General features: G+C 39.3%; 1 protein-coding gene across 1 annotated transcript in view; it reads left to right on the forward strand.

Annotated features, from left to right (window-relative positions):
* Nucleotides 1-786: 786 nt before the first annotated feature.
* hsf4 (heat shock transcription factor 4) overlaps nt 787-21475 on the forward strand; it is a 56305-nt gene continuing 35616 nt past the window's right edge. The window contains exons 1-3 of the mRNA XM_039763006.1: nt 787-1005; nt 10189-10297; nt 13528-13655. Coding sequence (XP_039618940.1) covers nt 880-1005; nt 10189-10297; nt 13528-13655 — 363 coding nt within the window. The 5' untranslated portion in view covers nt 787-879. The remainder of the gene's footprint in view (nt 1006-10188; nt 10298-13527; nt 13656-21475) is intronic.

Consider the following 21475-nt stretch of genomic DNA (forward strand, 5'->3'; position numbering starts at 1 on the left):
GTCTGCTGACTTCATATGAAGAGTCACCAGAGACAAAAATGTCGCTGCCGAGGTAATTAAACCTCTCAGCAAGGTCGACATTCTCTCTACAGACAGACACACTGCTGATGGCTGTGCCCAAGAGGTCATTAAAGGCCTGGATTTTGTTTTTTTATCCAGGGATACTCGCAAAGTCCAGATGCTCAGACTCCTCGCTCAGTCTCTCAAGAGCCCAGATTAGTGATATTGTAGTATCTTTCTTTTAAAATCTCAGAATGTGTCTCTGTTAAATATGGCACTGAAATGAAACACTTAAGTAAAGTGACTAGGTTTGAGGAATTCTGTCGTCATCTCTGAAATGAAGCAGCATGGATGGATTATATCACACCACTATGGAAATTCACATTATGTTGATGACTCTGCAGATGTTTGACTCATCAGATAATCTGTTAAACTATTTTGTTCCAATAGCCAATTTAACAAGTCATTTAGCACGTTTAATAAATGGTCGACATGTTCCTAACATAGTGGAAAAAAATTGCTTGGTATTCATTGAATTCCTTGAAACAAATGATAGTGCAGCCCTGAGCCTCTTATTCAGTTGTCCATTTCAGCTGTTGCTGGTGCTTCTCTTTTTTCCCATTATTGTGCCCAGGGCGTGACTACATGTGCTGTATTATTCACCACATTATGATAATGGCCATTGTCTGCCCTATTCACGGCATTAACAGGCAGTCAGATTTTTGCTGACTTGGGCATCTCTGGGCACAGCTGACCGGCTGCATGATGGACAATGTCAGAAGAAACCAGGGCAGACACACGTGCACAGAAATGGACTAGGCCTCTCCGTGTTTTGCCGGAGTGTAATTCATTGTGGAAGAAAACGAGAGAGAAAGAGAGATGCAGGAGTCACAGAGTACCCTCAATGTGGAGGGTGGATATGCCAATAATGTGCCAGCTTTCTTAACAAAACTGTGGACTCTGGTAGAAGACCGTGAAACCAACCATCTCATCTGCTGGAGCTCTGTAAGTCTTTGATGGGGGAGATGTTCTCTGGAAGTGTGATTATTTAAGATCGAAGGGCGCTCATTTACTGTTACGACTAAATGATCACTGATGTGGTACATCAAGTTCTTATTTAATTTTGAGATATCATTCTTTTTATCTTGACTGCCTTCTATTAATGTGATTTCTGTTCCAGCATACTGTACTTACAGTTATGAATATATACCAGTTTTTCTGTCACTGTTTATTTTCTAGTGTGATTAATATTCAAGTCTCATAATAAATAAGTTCAACTAAGTCATTCCATGAGTTTACAAAGGAAAAGATGATGTTCTGTCTACTGTAAATATTCTCATGAAAGAAACCACAATGTAACTAATCCAACTTTCTCAGGTTGCTCCCAAACGCCAAATAACAGACAACACATTTTAAAAGGTGGAAATATTTGTAAGTTAATATGCTTGATGATGTTTCTCATTTCTTATTAGTTTGGACCTTGTTTCTACATCTGATTGTCATTATCAATAACATCTAACGAGAATGTCAGTTGCTCTGTCATATTTTTATTGTCATTCAGTATGTTGTATAATGACTTTCTTAGCAAGTATGATAATAAGGTGCCTTTTAAAGCAATTCAAAATAAAACTTTAGATTACAAACAGAAAACTTGAGATCTGTAATGTAAAATTGAACAGTCATCGTTATTAGTTTTTTCACTAGTTTTTAGTTTTAAAACATCTAACGAGCCCGTGAACTACTCTATTAATGAAATGAAATTGATTAGTGCTCACTCTTAGAATTAATATTCTTTGAAACATTCAAGCCGTCTCTCCTGAATAGCTTCTGTTAGATCGTTCTCAATCCTGCTTAATCCAATTCAGAGTTATGAGGGCAACAGCAAGTATTCCGGCAGTACTGGGCACAAGTCAGGAAACGGCCCTGGGGAGGCCACAAGTCTAACATGGGACCCAATCATGCAAACACGCATTCGCAAGTCAGCTAACCTGTAGGTTTTTGGGGGTGTGGGAGGAATACCCAAGCAGACACAGGGAGAACAGCGGGGTGTAAGATTTAAACCCAGGATGCTGGATCTGTGAAGCAGCTTCACTAACCACCAGACTACCAGGTGGCCTGCAACTTAAACCGAATGTGGTTATGATATACTGTGAAGAACTCTAAGTGGATGCTTTGTTATTTTCCTTTCTGTGTCATCCTTCCATCCATTTTTCCAACACCCGCTTTTCAACACTTAGTAGTCGCAGTGGGCTACAACACCACCAGCCCAGGATGTGGAGCTACAATAATTACGAGCTTTTCACTGCAGGTTCCATATTTGCTGAGTGAACACTATGATTTTGTAAGCTGTATATTGCTAGCAGAGATCATGGGTCAGAATGCCAATATGTCTCGTGTAGAAGAACAGCATAAATCAGGGGTTCTCAACGTCGGTCCTGGGGACCCCCTGTCGCTGCAGGTTTTTGTTCCAGCCAGCTTCTGTTTTTAATTGAACTCCTGGGCTAATTAAGTGAACTGATATTTCCCAAGTTCTGTGTTTAAGGAACAATATATTAATTAGAAACTAGAAAGTTTGCTAAATATATATATATATATATATATATATATATATATATATATAAATGTACCAAGCAGTTATATAGGAATAGTGTATTTATTTCTTTATAACAGTATTTTCATCTTGATTTTCATTCTACTTTTCTAGGTGTTCTAATTGTTTAATTAATCCATTATTTACTAATTAGTGGGTCTGACTCTAAAGTAGCTTCAGCCTTTGATTATTCAGTGTTGTTTGTCTGGGTCTGCTTGTTTTAAGTTGTCATTATTAAGATACAATGAAGGGGGAAAACTGCACAGAGAAAGGGCAAAGTAAAATGAAATCAACAAAAGAGAGTTAAGCATTTAAATCTATAGCAAAAGCAGAAATATTTCTAAATGTCTTATAAATGTAAAAATCATGCTGCTATGCTTTTTTGAATGTCGAATAAAAGAAAAAAAAAAATACCAGCTAATTAAATGAGATCAGTGTTTTAAGGTGTTGTCACTGATTAGGAATCTGGTTGGAACAAAAACCTGCAGCCACAGGGGGTCCCCACGACCGATGTCAAGAACCCCTGGCGTAAATGCAGCAGCTCCAGGGCCTTGGCTTTGACTGCTGATCTGGTCGTCAAGTGGAGCTCCTCGTGTCCGTGTGGATTGTATTTTTTTATCAAAGCCATGCATGTCAAGTGGACGCTCTACGTCACGTCCAGGACTGATGCCTGTCTTATACCAAGGCTCTGCTTCTGAGTGACCATGTAAGAGAAAGAGTGGGTTCAGAAAATAGATTTACAGGCTGATAATAAGAGGTTTGTTTGGTGAACTTGGTATCTGTAGTTTAAAATAACTGACAGCCTAGGGCATTAAATCCTGGTATGTGGGCACCTTCTTGTTCCGGCACTACAGACGGTGGTGAGGTTGGCTCATCATATTGCTGATACATGTTGGAGTTCTGTCTTGGACATACTGTACATAACACACATTTCTTTAGAAAAGCTAACAGGATTATTAAAGATGTTGGTCATCCACCACAGTCACTTTTTTCCCCCCTCTGCTAATTTGCACCGCTTGATTCAGGAGACAGTCTTCATAATCAGGTCATAAAGCAACATGATTGCTTCTTGTCTTTTTAATATGTAATATTCATCATTGCTGATATTGTACTATAGGCACAGATCAGTGGAAGAAAGGCAAGTAGGGCTTTTAATGTTTTATGTACATATGAAAATCAATGATAACTTGAAGAGTTAGCAAACAGTATCTCTAAAACTCTTACAAATAAAAACAAAAACACCATTTCGATGCTTTGGACTAAAAGAGCAAAGGTGTTTAGTGCTGAGAAGGAAGTAAATTTCAGAACATTTTTCAACAGAGCTCATCTCGTTTGCCAAGTGATATGTGCAGAAGATGCCAGCATTTCTAAAAGAACCACCATGAAGTATGCAAGAGAGGCTGCAAGTTAGTTAAATCTGTTTAATAAAGGAGGTGAGAATGGCAGATCCCACCAAAAACACTGAAACAACTCATGAATTGCGGCATTAGCATCGTTCACACTGAATTCTAACACATGGTGCTGTACAAACACAGGAAGTTGTAGAGCATTCCAGGTTTTGGAGTCAGGATGATTGCTCTTTGCTTTGACCACCTGATGCTTGATTGGGGGGTCCCCCTTCCGATTAAGAATACAGCTGCAGAGGGCATCCTATTTGGAAGGCGCACAAACACAGGCAACCCCACATTATGCGTTTTGTTGTTTTTATGTCCACTATGGAACTTGAAGAGCTGAACCTGCCTTTAGGTAGAGCTAAAGATATTGGTTATTTAAATATGAGTTTTACTTGTACATTATAGACCAACTTTGATAATCCCTCCATTGTCTTTTAATTATTTTTATATATTTAGATGTCTTTTTGGCCACTTTTTTATGCTGGCATTTCCCTGTGTTTCTGCAAGGAGATGTCTGTTGCATTACAATTCACAGATATTATTTACACATGTCGGCCTTCTATCCACAAAGACCGAGTCTCCATTACATCGCTTTCACTTCATATGGACTTCTTTGTGGATGTCATGATCAGATGTCAATTGTAAGGCCACTTTTAATATTTCCTTTAATCTGCCTTCTGTGATAGAGGCAGACATAATTTAAGTAGCAGGCATCGACATCTTTTATCGGAAATCCACTCTGTAATTACTCCATTCACCTGAGCTCAAGTTTGGTGAATTTCTTTTTATATAAAATTAATCCTGTGTTTATCAGCCTAACTGTGATATTATGTTTGTACTTTGCATAATTTCTAATTTACTTTTAAACTTGTTGCAATGCTAAAACCTTGTATTTAGTGAAGACCACTTGACAGAAATTAAATAAAAAAATAAATAAATAAACAATATCAGGAGCTTACCTTCATGATGCTGTTAGACACCTCTCAATTAAGAAACATCACATATTTCCATCACGTCTGGCGTCTTTCATTCACCTGTCGAAATGGATGTGAAGGATTTCAAAATACAGAGGACTCGCCTACAAGTGTTAAAAATCTGGAAAGAAATATAAAGTAATGAAAACCTGAAGAATGAGTGAAACAAAAAACATATTCTAAAATGTTTTAAAACTCATTTACAGATTTATTTAATTTCATTTCATTTGGAGTACACAAGCCAGTTCATAGACTGCCTAAGCCGTTTTGACCAGAAGAGCCTCCTCACACACAAGCAGATCAGACAGCAGTCAACATGGAGACGTGGTGTGGCATTAGACTCTAAGGAGCAGGCAAGGAAAGACCCCAATGGCCACAGTGTGATGCTGAACAGATCAGTTATTCTGCATCTGGCTCTCACTGTAGAAATCTTTGTGCAGGTATGCAGTTTTTTTAGGTGGAACTCCAACGTGAGAGACTCGGTATAAAGTAAGCACCTCGATTGTGAAGCCATTGCTCAAAGTCAATCATTGTCAAACCTGCTTAGTCCTGAAAAGGGTCTGCTGGAGCCTAAGGGGCTCAGGGCAGGAACAAACCCTGAACAGGATGAACAAACACACACACAAGTGCCAATTTAGGGTCACCAATCCAGCTAACCTGCATGTCTTTGGACTTTGGTAGCAAACCAGAGTACCAAGAGGAAACCCATGAGACACGGAGAGAACATGCAAATTCTATACAGGAGGGAAGCAAACCAGGATGCAAACCCTGGTCTCCTTACTGCACGGCAGCAGCACTACCACCTGCACCACCCCCATTGCTCAAAGTGCCAAACGAATCTATTAGTACATTTCACCGTGAGCCGCTCTTGAGCTCAACCAGTTAGCCATGGGAAGATGCTTATCACATTCCATTGACATGAAATCTTTAGAGATAAATCAGACCTGATGCTTGGCCTCTTAAAGGATTCACTTAAACCGTTGAGACAGCATTTACTAAAGTGGACGAATCCCCAGATCCTTATTAACATCTTAATGATAGCCCATATGGACAAGCAGTGCTCAGAGACTTTCAATCTAAAAATAAAAACCTTATAGTAAAGACTTTTTGTAGAGTGTTATGCATATAGTGGACACCATATCCACTTGTATATTACAAGGGTGCAGAAGCTCAGGGTCACTCAAGGCTTCTGTAGCAGAAACTGAACCAGTAGCATTACGGGTTTCAATTCACTATTTTAGCAGCTATACTGTCCATTAACCATTTAGCTTAGACAAAGTTATTGACAAGTGGGTTTTAAAAAACAAGATTTACTAAGAACACATTCACAGTTAGATAAATATTGTCAAGTGAATATTTTCTGTTCACTGCAAAAAATGAGATCTAAGCAAGTGAATTGCAGAGTGTGGTTTCTACAGTCGTAAGGTACAAAGGACAAGTGACTCCTGGGATGACGGGTGTGATGAACTCCCATCTCCTTAGAGATTAGACTGCACTGTTCACTTGAAAAGTCTTTTCTCATTTTTATTGGCTGTTCCTTGGCTTTAATCTTACTTGCAATTTGTTCTTAGTTGGTTTTGAAATGCTGTCAGATAGACTACTAATAAATATCGGTGCTGTAATAAAATTAAAAATATGATTGATTGTAGTAATAAGGCAGTGTGAAAGTGTGCAGGTCATGAGTCATATTTGAGCCTGAACTCATAAAGCTGACCTACTGACTCTACAAATATGTGTGTGGATATTCTACACGGATTTTGTCTTTTTTAGAGTTTTTTGGCTTGGTGCCACAATTGTGATGCTACAGACCTACCTTTTTTAAGACTATTGGGTTCAAAGCTTTAAATTTGTAGAATTTTAAAAGTCCATTCTGAGCATGATGCCAGTGTGGTCTACTTGGAGCAGCTGATGTCACATTTCCAGTTCTTTACAATCCAGCTGAAGACAGCAATGGAGCCATCCTGGCAGGTGCATGGCAGAAGCCAACCCTAAAGCAGGTGGCAGTCCATTAAAGGGTCCATCACAACACACCTGCAGTCTGAATGGACCCATTCAGAGATACAGGGAGAACATGCATGGACAACCTCTCCTCGCTGAGTGATTTCAACTACTGGTACTACTACTAGTACTTCAGCTAAAATGTTTAAATAACTGTTACAAATATTTGGTAACATTGTATCCTCACTCATTTTTTTTTTAAAGTCCAGTGCCTTGTTGCAGTGTTTCCCGTATGTGTTTGCATGTTCTACTTGTCTTTACAAGCATTTCCACAGACAATCCAGGAATATGCTGTCAAACCAAATGGCATACTGGCCAACTAGAGACAGTTTGTTTGGTAAGATTTACACTTTATGCATGTTATACAGTCCATGAAAGGAAACAATATAGCTACACACAATATACAGAAAAAATGTCTATTAGTTAGTCAGTTAGTCATATATCTTCTTATATAATACGCTACCGTGGCTGTTTGTTTGTCTGTCCAGGATTTTAAATCACCTATACCTCGCAAACCGTTTCACCTATTGACTTGAAATTTGGTACATATGTACTACGTGACATCTTCTATCCGCTTTCGGGGTGATGATTGACCTCCAAGGTTATTCCTCTTTTTATTTTTACTTTATTTTATTATAGAATCAACTCTCGGCAGCGCACAGCAAGGCGGCCGTATGGCGCATGCGTATGGGCGCCGTTCTCATTCCCTACCACCTTTGTTAATCATTCTTGAGGCAGATTGAAGACTTAAATACCAGCTTAAGTGAAAAATGAAAGAAAACGTACTAAGTAATTGCAACACAAAAACTAACTTAATCAGTTTTAACGCGAAAAGATGCTGATAAAAGAAGAGAAGCAGCGGGCCGCTAGGGTGGAGAATAGAAGAGCTGCTCTGGAAGCAACAAGCACATCAACCTCTGTGCAAATGAATGCTAGACAGAGAAAGAGTCTAAAAACTAGGAATGCTCACGTCAAGTGTATTCACTGAACGTTATCGTGCAATACACCGTTACTGGTCTTTATCTATAATAAGCTGCCATGGCTGTTCGTTTGTCTGTCCAGGATTTTAAATCAGCTGTAGCTCACAAACCGTTTGAACTATTGACCTGAAATCTTGGTACACATAAATTTGTTATGTCTACTGTCTGCTTTTGGGTTGATGATTGACCTCCAAGGTTACTCCTCTTTTTATTTTATTTCATTGTAGAATCAACTCTCGGCAGTGGCCAACAGGGCAGACGTGTGGTGCATGCATACGGGCGCCGTTCTCATTCCTACCACCTTCACCGTCACTACCCCTATCTCTTCATATCTCAAATCATTCTTGAGGCAGATTGAAGACTTAAGTGCCAGCTTAAGTGAAAAATTAAAGAAAACGAACTAAGCAATTGCAACACAAACACAGACTTAATCAGTTTTAACACAAAAAGATGCCAATGAAAGAAGAGAAACAGTGGGCTGCTAGGGTGGAGAAAAGAAGAGCTGCTCAAGAAGCAATAAGCGCATCAACCTGTAAGTAAACCAACGCTAAACGTACAGAAAAAGAGCATTAAAACTATGAACGCTCAAGTCAAGTGTATTCACTGTACGTTATCGTACAGTGCGCTGTTACTGGCTTATTTATAAAAGCACATTTAAAACAACAAAGCGCTGTTCAAATGAGCATTAAAATAAACACAGCACAACAAGAATACAGAAGGAAATCAATAAAAACAACCACATTAAAACCATCCACCATAGCCCATTATACACAGTGAACGGTGGAAGAAAAGAAGTAGGCCAAGTTTTAAAAACCTCGAATGAGGATGAAGGCCTGATGTGGAGAGGCAGGTCATTCCAAAGCTTAGGAGCAACAGCTGAGAAAGCTCTGTCTCCGCTAGACATCAGCCAAGGTCTTGGAACTATAAGGACTTGTTGTCCAGATGACTTCAATCCCCCTGGTGCCGAGAAGGGGTGAAGGAGGTTGCAGATGTACTTTGGAGCGAGACCATGCAAGGCTTTAAACACAAACACCATTTTAAAATCAGTGTGACATTTCACTGGTAGCCAGTGGAGACAGGCTCGTACAGGGGAGATGTGATCCTTTTTCTAGACCCAATTAAAAATCTAGCTGCTGCGTTTTGAACCAGTTGAAGGTCGACAGAGCAGATTTGGGCAGTCCCACATATAAGGAATTACAATAATCTAGCTGAGATGTGATAAAGACATGAACGACCGTTTCCATGTCTTTCTGTGAAAGAAAACATGTTGCTTCATCCTGGTAAAAAACTGGCATTCACTACCAAAGAAAGCTGTTTATGAAAGCTTAGTGATGATACCCAGGTTCCTGACATCATTATGAATCATTTCTAACAAGAAGCCTAATTGAGTACCAATTTCCACTGCAGATTTGGTAGAACCAAGATTAATGACACCTGTTTTATTTTCATATAATTGTAAGAAATTTTGTGCCATCCAATATTTATTATCCTCAAAGCACTCCATCAGCATTTTTACTGATAAAATGATGTCAGGTCTAACTTTAAGGTATAGCTGCTTATCATCAGCATAACAATGCAAATAACAATTAGTAAACCAATCAACATTCAAAAGACACTATTTTATGGTTTATTCAAAATGAAGAGCTGATAAAGAGAACAGATTAACTGTACCTCTTATTAAGTTACTAGGGACAGTGTGCTGGTACACTGGTTAGCAATTCTGGCCCATAGTTTTTTCTCAGCTACGTCACAATTTGCTGGAATCCATGCAAGAGAATTTTGAAAGATTATTATATGGTTTTAATTGCAGGCTACACTGTGTCACAATTTCAAGTGATACAATCTCACAGTGCTTGAACTCTGGTTTTATTCCCAACTGGGATGCCTTCAATGTGGACTTTACATGATCTTTCCTGTTCACGGGGTCCCTTTTAAGGATGAGCTTTTCTTGAATGTACCATAAATGCTGGTAGGTTAACTGGCAGAATTACTCCCTGGGTAAGTTAGCGTGCCCACTGATGGACTGGTTTAGGTATACAAATCAAAGGACGGATGAATCACAGCATTGGTAAGTTTTTTATTTTGGTAATCAATCAATGTAATCAGTTTCAACAGCCTTAGCTGGGGCAGCCCAGCTTACATTTAGGAAAAAAGTGAAGGAGTCTTCCAAGCAGAGCAGCTTGTTGAACAGCTTTGTAAGAGTGCACTCCATTAATGGGGTATACATATTCTCATACTCTCTTGTTTTCTAGACAGGGACGAGTTTCCATGTGTTTGACCAGGGAAGATTTGCCAAGGAGGTTTTGCCGAAATATTTTAAACACAACAACATGGCAAGCTTTGTTCGGCAACTAAACATGTGTGAGTATTGTTATTGATGAATTTGTGGAAAGCCGGGCCTAGCTGTGGGGCTGGATGGCTATATGCAGTTTAACAATGGCTAAAGAGCCCAGTGAGCATCAGGAATTTAATTTCAAGTATCGCAGTCAACTCTGCTAGAGAGTAGATCTTATAAATTCATGGGGTTTCCACCTATAAAATCCCTTGTATTTACCCGTTTTGGACCTGGTGGTTGGATTCACATTTGTCAGGTACCATTAATGTATATTTTTATAGTGGAATTTTTTTTTCTACCTTATTGGCATCATTTGTATATCAGTAAAATATCAGCAAAAAGTAAGAAAAAAATGGAAAGATTTGAACTAATCAATGATTCTGGATAGCCAAAAGATTGGCAATGTTTTAGCCTGTTCAATTGCTGAGAACATCATTGAAAAATGATTCTATAACAAATTCATCATAAATAAATGTGATTTTTTCAAATTATAAATAAAAAAAGACATCAGATTCCCATTATGTTATAATAACTGGATTACATTTCTTAGATTTGAGCAAGATGAAGTGAGGATTTGGCAGTGTAGCTTGCAAGTACTGAGCCAAATAACTATAAGGGGGGCTAAGGTTAAACCTTGCATTATCTTTTTAACTATATATTAATATAAAGCCAGTCATTTATTTTGGTATTTGATTTACTTTATTAATCCATGAGGGGAAATTGTCTTTTTGGATGACCTTTGGAGGTCAGCGCTTTAATATATTAACTTACTAAAAATGGCTGTTACAGTCAATCATCATAAGGATTTTCATAAAGCAGCAACACTCCATCAGATAGAACTCCAAGCATAGGTGGTGAGGATTAGGGGTTATTGTGGCAGCAAAGCTGTCTGATAAATAAGTGACGGTTTTAGAAACATCCCCAAAACATGATATCAAGGCAGAAGATGTCTGAAAGTATCTCTAAAAAGTAAAGATGGTGTATTGTCTGTGGAGCTATTTACATAGTATCTACAGTTGTGGGCTGCGTTAGGCCATGTTTTGTACAGATGGATGAACACTGTGGTCTATCTGGGGCCGACTTGAATTTATCAGATGAAAACGTAATTGGAAAATCCTTTTTCTAACACTCTCACAGATTAACTAAAGATATAGTTTTACATTTCTACTTTATAAGTGTGGCAAGTCGAGAGTAGAATTTGCACAGTAGGCAGTAATGGATGATACCACTTGGCATGTTTCTAAGATGAATCATGGAGCCTGAAGACTTCAAAAAGAGTCCACTTAGGTTCAACAAGGTTTTACTAAACAAAACACAGAAGAAGATCTGAATATTTAGGAAAACTATCCAGTTTAAATTTTTTTTTTTATTATTTTGTCTGAAATAATACTCCAGTAATTATTCTTAGGTCCTCTTTGTATTTATGTTTTACTAGATCTGTATTATCATGCTTTACTCCTGAAAGACTACAGTGGCTTGTGGTTCTCTTTACAGACTGATGGATAGCTCAGCTGGACCAAAATGTTCACATACAGTCAGGTTCATTCGTATTTGGACAGTGACACAATTTTCATAATCCTGGCTCTGTACACCACCGCAATGAATGTGAAATAAAGCAATCATTATGTGATTGAGTTGTAGACTTTCAACTTTAATTTAAATTTGATTGACAAGCTGTTCCATGGTCAGGTGGGAGCAGAGCCCTCATTATTTCATATAACTATTAAGCAGGTAAAAGGTTTGGAGTTGATTCCAAGTGTGGAATTTGCATTTGGAAGCTGTCACTGTGAACTCTCAATGTGAGGTCCAAAGAGCTGCCCATGCAAGTAAAAAACATTTCATCATTAGTCTGAGAAAACAAAACAAACCCTTTAGAGAGATAACAGAAACACGATGAGTGGTCACATCGATTATTTGGTACATTCTTTAAAAGAAGGAACACACTTGTGAGCGCAGCAACACCAGAAGGTCTGGAAAACAACAGAAGACAACTATGCTGAATGATTACAGAATTCTGTCTTTGGTGAAGAAGAAACTTTCACAACATTTAGCCAATCCAAGAACACTGTCCAGGAGGTAGGCCATTATGCCAAAATCTACAATCAAGAGAAGACTTCAAGACTTCTAGACAGAGGGTTTAGCACAGGCTGCAAACCACTGGTAAACCTCAAGCATAGGAAGCACAGATTACTTTGCCAGAAAACATTTTTTAAAAGCCTGTCCAGTTCTGGAACAATTTTCTTTGGACAAATGAATCGACAATCAATATATACCAGAATGTTGGAGAGAGGGGATTATGGAGAAGAGAAGAAACAGCTCAGGATCTGACGAATACCACATAATCTGTGACACATGGTGGAGGCAGTGTTATGGCATGATCATGCATGGCTTTGAATGGAAGTCAGTCTCTGGTGTTTATCGATGAAACGACTGCTGGCAGAAGTAACAGGATGAATTCTAAAGTGTACAGGGCTATAAAAATCTGCTCAGATTCAGCCAAATGCTGCAAAACTGAATAGGACGATGCTTCACAGTACAGAGCTAAAACAAACTGCGAAAGCCAACCAAGTGCTTTACAAGGCAAAGAAGTGGAATATTCTTCAATGGCTAAATCAATCAACTGACTTCAACCCAACTGGACATGCATTTCACTTACTGATGACAAAACTGATGGCAGAAAGTCCAGCAAAAAAGCAACAACTGAAAACAGCTGCATTAAAGGCTTAGCAAAGCATCACTGGTGTGAAACCCAGTACTTGCAAATGGCCATGATTTCCAGACTTCAGGCAGTCATTGACTTGAAAGGATTTTGAACCAAACATTGAAAAAGATCATTATATTTATGATTATGTGAGTTTGTCCAAATACTTTTGAGTCCCTGAACATACGGGGCCATATATAAAATGTCTGTCTTTTCTAAATGTCTCATACAATATTTTTGTTAAAGCCCTTGAATTAAAGCTGAATGTCTACACTTCAAATCACATCTTGATTGCGTTGTTTCAAATCCATTGTGGTAGTGTAGAGAGACATAATTATGAAAACTGTGTCACTGTCCAAATGCTTATTGACATGACTGTAGAGCATTTAACACTGCCAAGCCAAGATCCTGTTGTATACATTACTTCACTTGGCTAGGGTTCCTGCCAGACTGTGTCACAACACGGGAGATGTTTTACTGTGAACTATGTTGTTGTTAAGCCTCACATTCACTCCCTCAGAGCGTGTTGTGATATTATTTATTTGTTTCCATCAGACGGGTTTCGCAAAGTAGTCAACATTGAGCAGAGTGGCCTAGTGAAGCCAGAAAGGGATGACACAGAATTCCAGCATCTCTATTTCTTACAAGGCCATGAACACCTTTTGGAGCACATCAAGAGAAAGGTGAGTGTGGACTGCTAGCATTATTTTCATTCATCCCTAAAGAAATGAGGAGTAGTAAATGCATCTAATGTTTTGAGTAGAGTATCACTTAATGTTGCAAATCATAAATAAATATTAATAAATGAATGATTATCGCAAATGCCTGACATACAGTATATCACATGATGATTTCACTGCAGCCCTTACAGGTGACCATAAATTAAACGTAAACTTGAACCCTGCTTCCTGTTGATTATAGGACATTCCTTGAGGCAATACTGAAAATGCTGCTACTGCAAGTGGCTGTTAGGGAGTGTGCTTTGTATGGTACATTAGGCCCCTTGCCATATGCCTCAAAATATCTGCACACCATATTCATGTACTCAACGGTTAATGGGCTTTATCAGCAGGATAGAAATGCATTGCAAAGGACCACATAACTATTTAAATGGAACACAAGCAAGTTAAGTGCTTTATTCATGGTTATTTAGTGAGTTTGATGTGAAAATGAATCAAACATTTTGAGGTTTAAAGTCTAATATTTCCACCATTTATATGCCCAGTAACTGCTAAAAGCTCCAATTGTGAGATTCAAGTCATAAAAAACCCTTGTAAAAAGAGAGAGAGATTTATTATGTATGTTCTTGTGTTTGAATTAGGCATATATTGCAGATGTATAAGTTATGCAACAGAAAATGATTATAACAAGTCCATCCATCCATCCTCTACCACTTATCCGAGATCGGGTCGCGGGGGCAGCAGCTTGAGCAGAGATACCCAGACTTCCCTCTTCCCGGCCACTTCTTCTAGCTCTTCCGGGGGATTCCCAAGGTGTTCCCAGGCCAGCAGAGAGACATAGGCCCTTCCCTGGGGCCTCCTCCCGGATAGACATGCCCAGAACACCTCACCAGGGAGGCGTCTAGGAGGCATCCTGATCAGATGCACGAGCCACCTCATCTGACTCCTCTCGATGCGGAGAAGCAGTGGCTCTACTCTGAGCCCCTCCCGGATGACTGATCTTCTCACCCTATCTTTAAGGGAAAGCCCAGACACCCTGCGGAGGAAACTCATTTCAGCCGCTTGTAGTCGCAATCTTGTTCTTTCGGTCACTACCCATAGCTTATGACCATAGGTGAGGGTAGGAACGTAGATCGACTGGTAAATTGAGAGCTTTGCCTTACGGCTCAGCTCCTTTTTCACCACGACAGACCGATGCAGAGCCCGCATCACTGCAGACGCCACATCGATCTGCCTGTCGATCTCCCGCTCCATTCTTCCCTCACTCGCGAACAAGACCCCAAGATATTTGAGCTCCTCCATTTGGGGCAGGATCTCGCTCCCAAAACTGAGAGGGCACTCCACCCTTTTCCGACTGAGGACCATGGTCTCAGATTTGGAGGTGCTGATTCCCATCCCAGCCACTTCACACTCAGCTACGAACCGATCCAGAGAGAACTGAAGATCACGGCGTGTTGAAGCAAACAGGACAACATCATCTGCAAAAAGCAGTGATCCAATCCTGAGTTCACCAAACCAGACCCCCTCAACACCTTGGCTGCGCCTAGAAATTCTGTCCATAAAAGTTATGAACAGAATCGGTGACAAAGGGCAGCCCTGGTGGAGTCCAACTCTCATTGGAAACGGGTTCGACTTACTGCCGGCTATGCGGACCAAGCTCTGACACTGGTTGTACAGGGACCGAACAGCACATATCATGGGGTCCGGTATCCCATACTCTTGGAGCACCCCCCACAGGATTTCCTGAGGGACACGGTTGAACACCTTTTCCAAGTCCACAAAACACATTTAGACTGGTTGGGCAAACTCCCATGCACCCTCCAGGACCCTGCTAAGGGTGTAGAGCTGGTCCACTGTTCCACGACCAGGACGAAAACCACACTGTTCCTCCTGAATCTGAGGTTCGACTATCTGACGGAGCTTCCTTTCCAGGACCCCCGAATAGACTTTTCAAGGGAGGCTGAGGAGTGTCATCCCTCTGTAGTTGTGTAAAAAGTATCATAGTTACATATTTTCTCTTGCACATTTAACTGTCCAAATTCTACAATGTTGAATACTTACCTGTATATTAATTCATCATTTACAAAAAAATATTTAATCAATTGCAACAAAACAACACATTAGTTCATATGTGCTGATCTACAGTGAAAAAAACATTTACTGTAAATGATAACTTGTTTTCTTTTAAAATATTACAGATAATTTTAACCTAGATGATTGTAAAATCTATAGCGCTATAGTTGTGCATGAATTGTAGACTTTGGCATGTTTAAACCAATTGCATGTCCTCTCACTTATGTTTTTCAGAATACAACTGTTACCCTTTGAAATCTTTCACTAATAATCAGAATGGCAGGCCCAGTTATTTTCTGAGTTATTCTGAACAAATACACTTTTGTAAAACTTCGCCGATAATTAACTTAACAAGAAAACATAACTTGGCAAGGACAGGCAATTCAGCCTTGGCTCACTACCTTCTCTTTTAATATTTTAGACTCCTCACTTGTGTACTGCATAACTTCAAACTAACCTCCATAGACTTATACGCAACATGACATGTTAACTAACCCAACATCCTCTTAGTCTTTTTAAATCGCTTCTGTATATGGCTTGGTTGTGGACTGTGATGAGTCCTTAGGACTCCCAAATCTTTCTCATAAATCTCCCCATTGTGTAATCATATTTAATATTTTTACTACCTATATGGTGCGGCACAGTGGCATAGTGGGTAGTGCTGCTGCCTCGCAGTTAGGAGTCCCGGGTTTGCTTCCCAGGTCGTCCCTGCATGGAGTTTGCATGTTCTCCCCGTGTCTGCGTGGGTTTCCTCCCACAGTCCAAAGACATGCAGGTTAGGTGCATTGGCAATTCTAAATTGTCCCTACTGTATGCTTGGTGTGTGTGTGTGTGTGACCTGCGGTGGGCTGGCGCCCTGCCCAGGGTTTGTTTCCTGCTTTGTGCCCTGTGTTGGCTGGGATTGGCTCCAGCAGACCCCGAGACCCTGTAGTTAGGATACAGCGGGTTGGATAATGGATGGATGGACTTCCTATATGTAAAACTTTACAATACTCTAAACTATACTCCTTCTGCCACATACCTGCTCAAGTGTAAATTCTGCCCAGTTCCATCTGTAATGATTCTTCTGCTACATCTACTTTAGTGCCACCTGTATAATTAACCAGCATTTTATTTATATGGTATATACCGTAAATTAAAAATGCACAACAACCTCAGAATGACTCCACATTACCTAATTGGTTAATTAGATCACAAATCCTTTACTTCCACTGAATTTGCACACTGCACCTTGAATGCCTTTAATTCTTTTAGTTAGACCACTACCCTTCATGAGGAACATAATAAAAGCTATACAATACCCAATAAAATAATGGGCAATAAACAAAATAAAATGTATATTACCTGGATTTTTAATTGACAAAGCTTCCTTTTGAGAGCTGCTAGCTGTCGCCATGATGAAACAAACTCTTTAGTTGTCCAAATGGCACGCCATGACTGGCAAATCTGACTTTGGTGAAAGGCCTTTCAGACAACTTTAGGTAACATCTGTTCCTGGGTTCCCATTAAATTCAATTTCCAAAAGACTTACAAAGTAGATTGTTAGAAAAGGAGAGAAGACATAACATCTTCTATTTTCTGCTTTCACAAATCCACAGGTACAATGCTTTGTTTCATTTGTTCTTCTCGGGTTTTATTTATAAAATAAGTCCTTTCAGTTTTGTCATTTAGTGTCACTTTCCCTTTGAAATACGCGTAATGCACAGACGTAAATGTACAAGCACAACAAGACAATTCTAAATGTTGATGCACCCCCTTAATCAAAAGCTTTTGTTACTTCCTCAGAAAAATTGTACCCTATTACTGAATCACAAGCATGCTTGTCTAAACCCACACTGACTGTTAACAAATATCCTTGGATTTGGTATGCGTTGCTCAATTTTTTTATAATTTGTAATTAAGTGTGGTAAATTCATTTTAAAGTAAGTAGGTAAACATACATTTCTAAAGCACCCGTCACAGACTAAGGTCTCAAAGCACTGAACAATAAAAAAGAATGAAATGAAATATTTAAACAAAATATTAAACAAAGCAATAACAATGTAAAAAACACCCACAACTGACAGCGCTACCCAATTGCCAGTCCAAACAAATGCATCCCAAGTTGACACCCAAACACTTCAAAAGATTCTGCTGATCTCCAAGTTAGGCTCCAGGGACCACCAGGAATCCACATGGTGACGATCCGATCCACACTCGACCAAAGCGCATCCATCCCAGAAAACAAAAGCCAGATGAAATCCAATTCTCACCAACAAAACCACTGCACTTTCCCAGTGTCCAGCATCCTCTCCATCCCCTCTGAGGCGCACAAACCAGAGCACACCAGAGGTGATTAGATAACTCCAATAAAAGCTACTTTCTGTTTGCCCAGGTCATACCCCATTAGTTCTTTGGCAGCAAGTCGAATGTCAAAGAGTGCTCGGCAATCATAACAAAGCTAAGAACTGAATCCATTTACCAACGAAGAACAAATGCAAGTAGAGGCAATAGCGACAGGCGGCAAGCCAAACACAAACACCATCTTGTCCAGCATTTATTACATTTTTAAGATGAACACAATATGCTTTCAAATGCATAAATTGAAAACAACAATAGCCTTGCGATTTCAGGGAAGGGTGGGCATGGCAGCAACGTCAGACATAGGTACTGAACGAATACACAAGCTGATCTGGCAACACAGATTTAGTTTCTTCTCCAGGTGAGTCTTGGCTTGGTTAAATCTAGTGGAAATACAGCTAAAACTTTACAAAAATATTACACTATAAAATAAAAAGTACATGGCTCACATTAATTGATTAGTTCTATGCACAATTTGAAGTAAAGCTTTTAAACATGTTATAGGAAATTAAAAATACTGCAATGATGTATTGCGTGCATCATCAGAAAAAGCAGTTTAAATGAACTGGGGTCTGATTCTGATTGTTTGCATCAGACAGTCTATTATCTTAAATCATACCAATATACACACACCCACACACATTCACACATAAAATAAAGCTAACTGAAAAAAACAGTCCAGAAGCTAACATCCACACTGAATTTGTTTTAAATAGCTCAGAAGACCAACAGCTGAGAAATAATGCTTTTTGTCAGCTTCGTCGGTTGCATTAATCCACAGTATTACCACACAAAGCTCACGGGAGAGGCAAAGAGTTCAGATGTTACATTTGGAAAGGCAGATGACGGAAATACCAGGAATGATTCTGAGAATTACTGTGTTCAGTCAGAGATCTGAACACCATGACTCATGACTCCAGGGCAAAGCAGACTGACCCAGCAAAAAGTGAAGTTTATGGAACACGGCCTTGTTAATGCAGTACAGTCCCAGATGACAAAAATCATAGGCATGTACCTCAAAGTAGCACTAACACACTGCCTGTTCACAAAGCCGATGGCTTTTAATCCATCACATTTGATGGTTTCAAGACTAAAGGCAGTTCATTCGGGAGGCTGAAAGTTTAGAAATTCGTGAAATCACAATTAAGAGTCTCACAAAATCATAGGTGTTACTCCATCACAGTACATGATTACAAAGCTACTACCTTTAGGTCATCATATTGATTGCTCACACTGTCTGGTCATGAATCAGTCAGACAATCTTATTTTTTTTTTCATTAATTCACTTAGTCCAGCACTTGATTACTAAGACTAAATGACTATCCTGGAAGCACTGGGTACATTTGCATTTATTCATTTGACTGATGCCTTTATCCAAGGCAGGTTCCATTCCTTTTGGTTTTCCAATTGGGGCACAGGCAGGTCAAGTGACTTGCTCAAGGTCACACAGTATCAGTAATTGGATTTGAACCCACAATCTCAGGGTTTAATGTCCAAAGCCTTAACCACTACACTACACTGCCTACACAGTCATACATGGTACAACGTAACCCTTCAAATGAGGCAAGCTTCTCACAAAGTCACAATCATTTAGTATAGCACATAGTACAAAAACAAATTCATAAACACAAGGAAAATAATCCACCATTTTGTATACATAGAAAATAGACAGGCATATCATGCCGTGACCCTTATCAAGAAAAGTGGTCTGCAATATCAAATAAGATGGGATAATGTATTATGTTATCCCTCCAGTCATTTACTTTCAAGCCAACTTCCCAACTTTTGGGTCACAGGTAGCTAGCTGGTGCTTATCTTGGCACATCTGGCACAATAATGGAGCCAACTCTGGACAGAGTGCCAGTTGTTTGTAGAAACTGGTTATGTACCACCCACACCCGTTTCTCACCCAGCAAATTAAGCTAACGTGTGGCTGGAAAAAAACTTCACACTAACTTATTAAAAATGTAAACTGACACACAGACACTGTGCCCAGGCTTAAGATTTGAACAGAGGATTCTGGATCTCTGAGGCAGCAGCACTAATGCATGGGCCAGCATACCCTCCTTACCTTGGGTCCCTAGCATACTCTGTTCTTACAAAACCTCCAGTATTTAACTGATCATATTGAATATTTGAAAAACAATAAAATATTTAACTACAAACAAAATGACAGATTTACTGGCATATAATCCAGAATATTAAACACTCATAAACTGCCTAAATCATAAAAATATAATCAACTTAATGTATTGTATTTCTGCCAGTTCACAGACATACAATGTATGTCTACTCTATTACATGTTTAAAAATCTACAAATGTTTAATTTTGTATACTAAACACTCACAAATTAAAAAAAAACATTTATTTCCAAATGTTGAATGTAAGTACATTTTTAAAAATCCAGTAAATAAAGTAATATACTGTCATAGATATAAAATCAAGTGGTGACTCTGTGGCTAAGGATCTGCGCTGATATCTGGAAGGTTGCTGGTTCAAATCCCATTACTGATGGAAGGGATCCTTCTCTGTTGGGCTCTTGAACAAGACTGTTAACCTGAAAATTATTCTAGGGGTTCTGTACAATAGCTGACTCTGTGCTCTGACCACCAAAGCTCATGCAAAAAAACAATTAGCAAAGTATATCCAATCAAAAAATGACCTCACAAATACATAATCCATCATATTGTATAATCACAAATTCACAAAACTGGGGGTATATTATCATGTCTTTCCCAGGGCAGGGCTGTCTTAATGTATGGGCACAATGGGCACTGGCCGGGGGCCCAATGAGCATAGGGGCCCACAATGTTTCTTATGCCTAGGTATGTTTCCGTTTTGCTAAAAAACAGGGAGCCCCAGTGCACTGCTTTGCCAGGGAGCCTATGATGATATTAAGATGAACTTGAGCTGCCAGCAGCAGTGGGTACAAGGCAGAAACCCACTCTGGATGGCAGGACACACTTGTAACCTCCTCAACAATTGATCGCGAAGAAGTTGTTACATGAGCAAGCAAATGCAACGTTCACAGTTTTGTAAATTCACAACCATCAAATATTGTATCTTCACTAATCTATAGATTTACATTTTATAAACTCCCAAACTACTGAATTATAGGTTTGATTATTCATTAAAAAATGTATCCTTCAAACATTTGATCATGTACATTTTCTCATAAATTCTGCAGAGAGGCAGACATTCACTACCGTGCATGTTATTAATGTTTGTTAGACTGGCCTTGTTTCCTTCAATATTTATTCCTCCCTTTTGTGATTATGAATGCATTACATACTGCAGAAGTTAAGCATTGGCTTTTCATTGACCTTTGACACTGGTGACAATGAGTAACGGAATGCAGTCTGCTAAGGTATATTTCTGCAGAATAACTGTGCACAAACAATCAGAGTGA

This window comes from Polypterus senegalus, chromosome 9 (genome assembly GCF_016835505.1).
Source record: "Polypterus senegalus isolate Bchr_013 chromosome 9, ASM1683550v1, whole genome shotgun sequence".
Taxonomy (NCBI): domain Eukaryota; kingdom Metazoa; phylum Chordata; class Cladistia; order Polypteriformes; family Polypteridae; genus Polypterus; species Polypterus senegalus.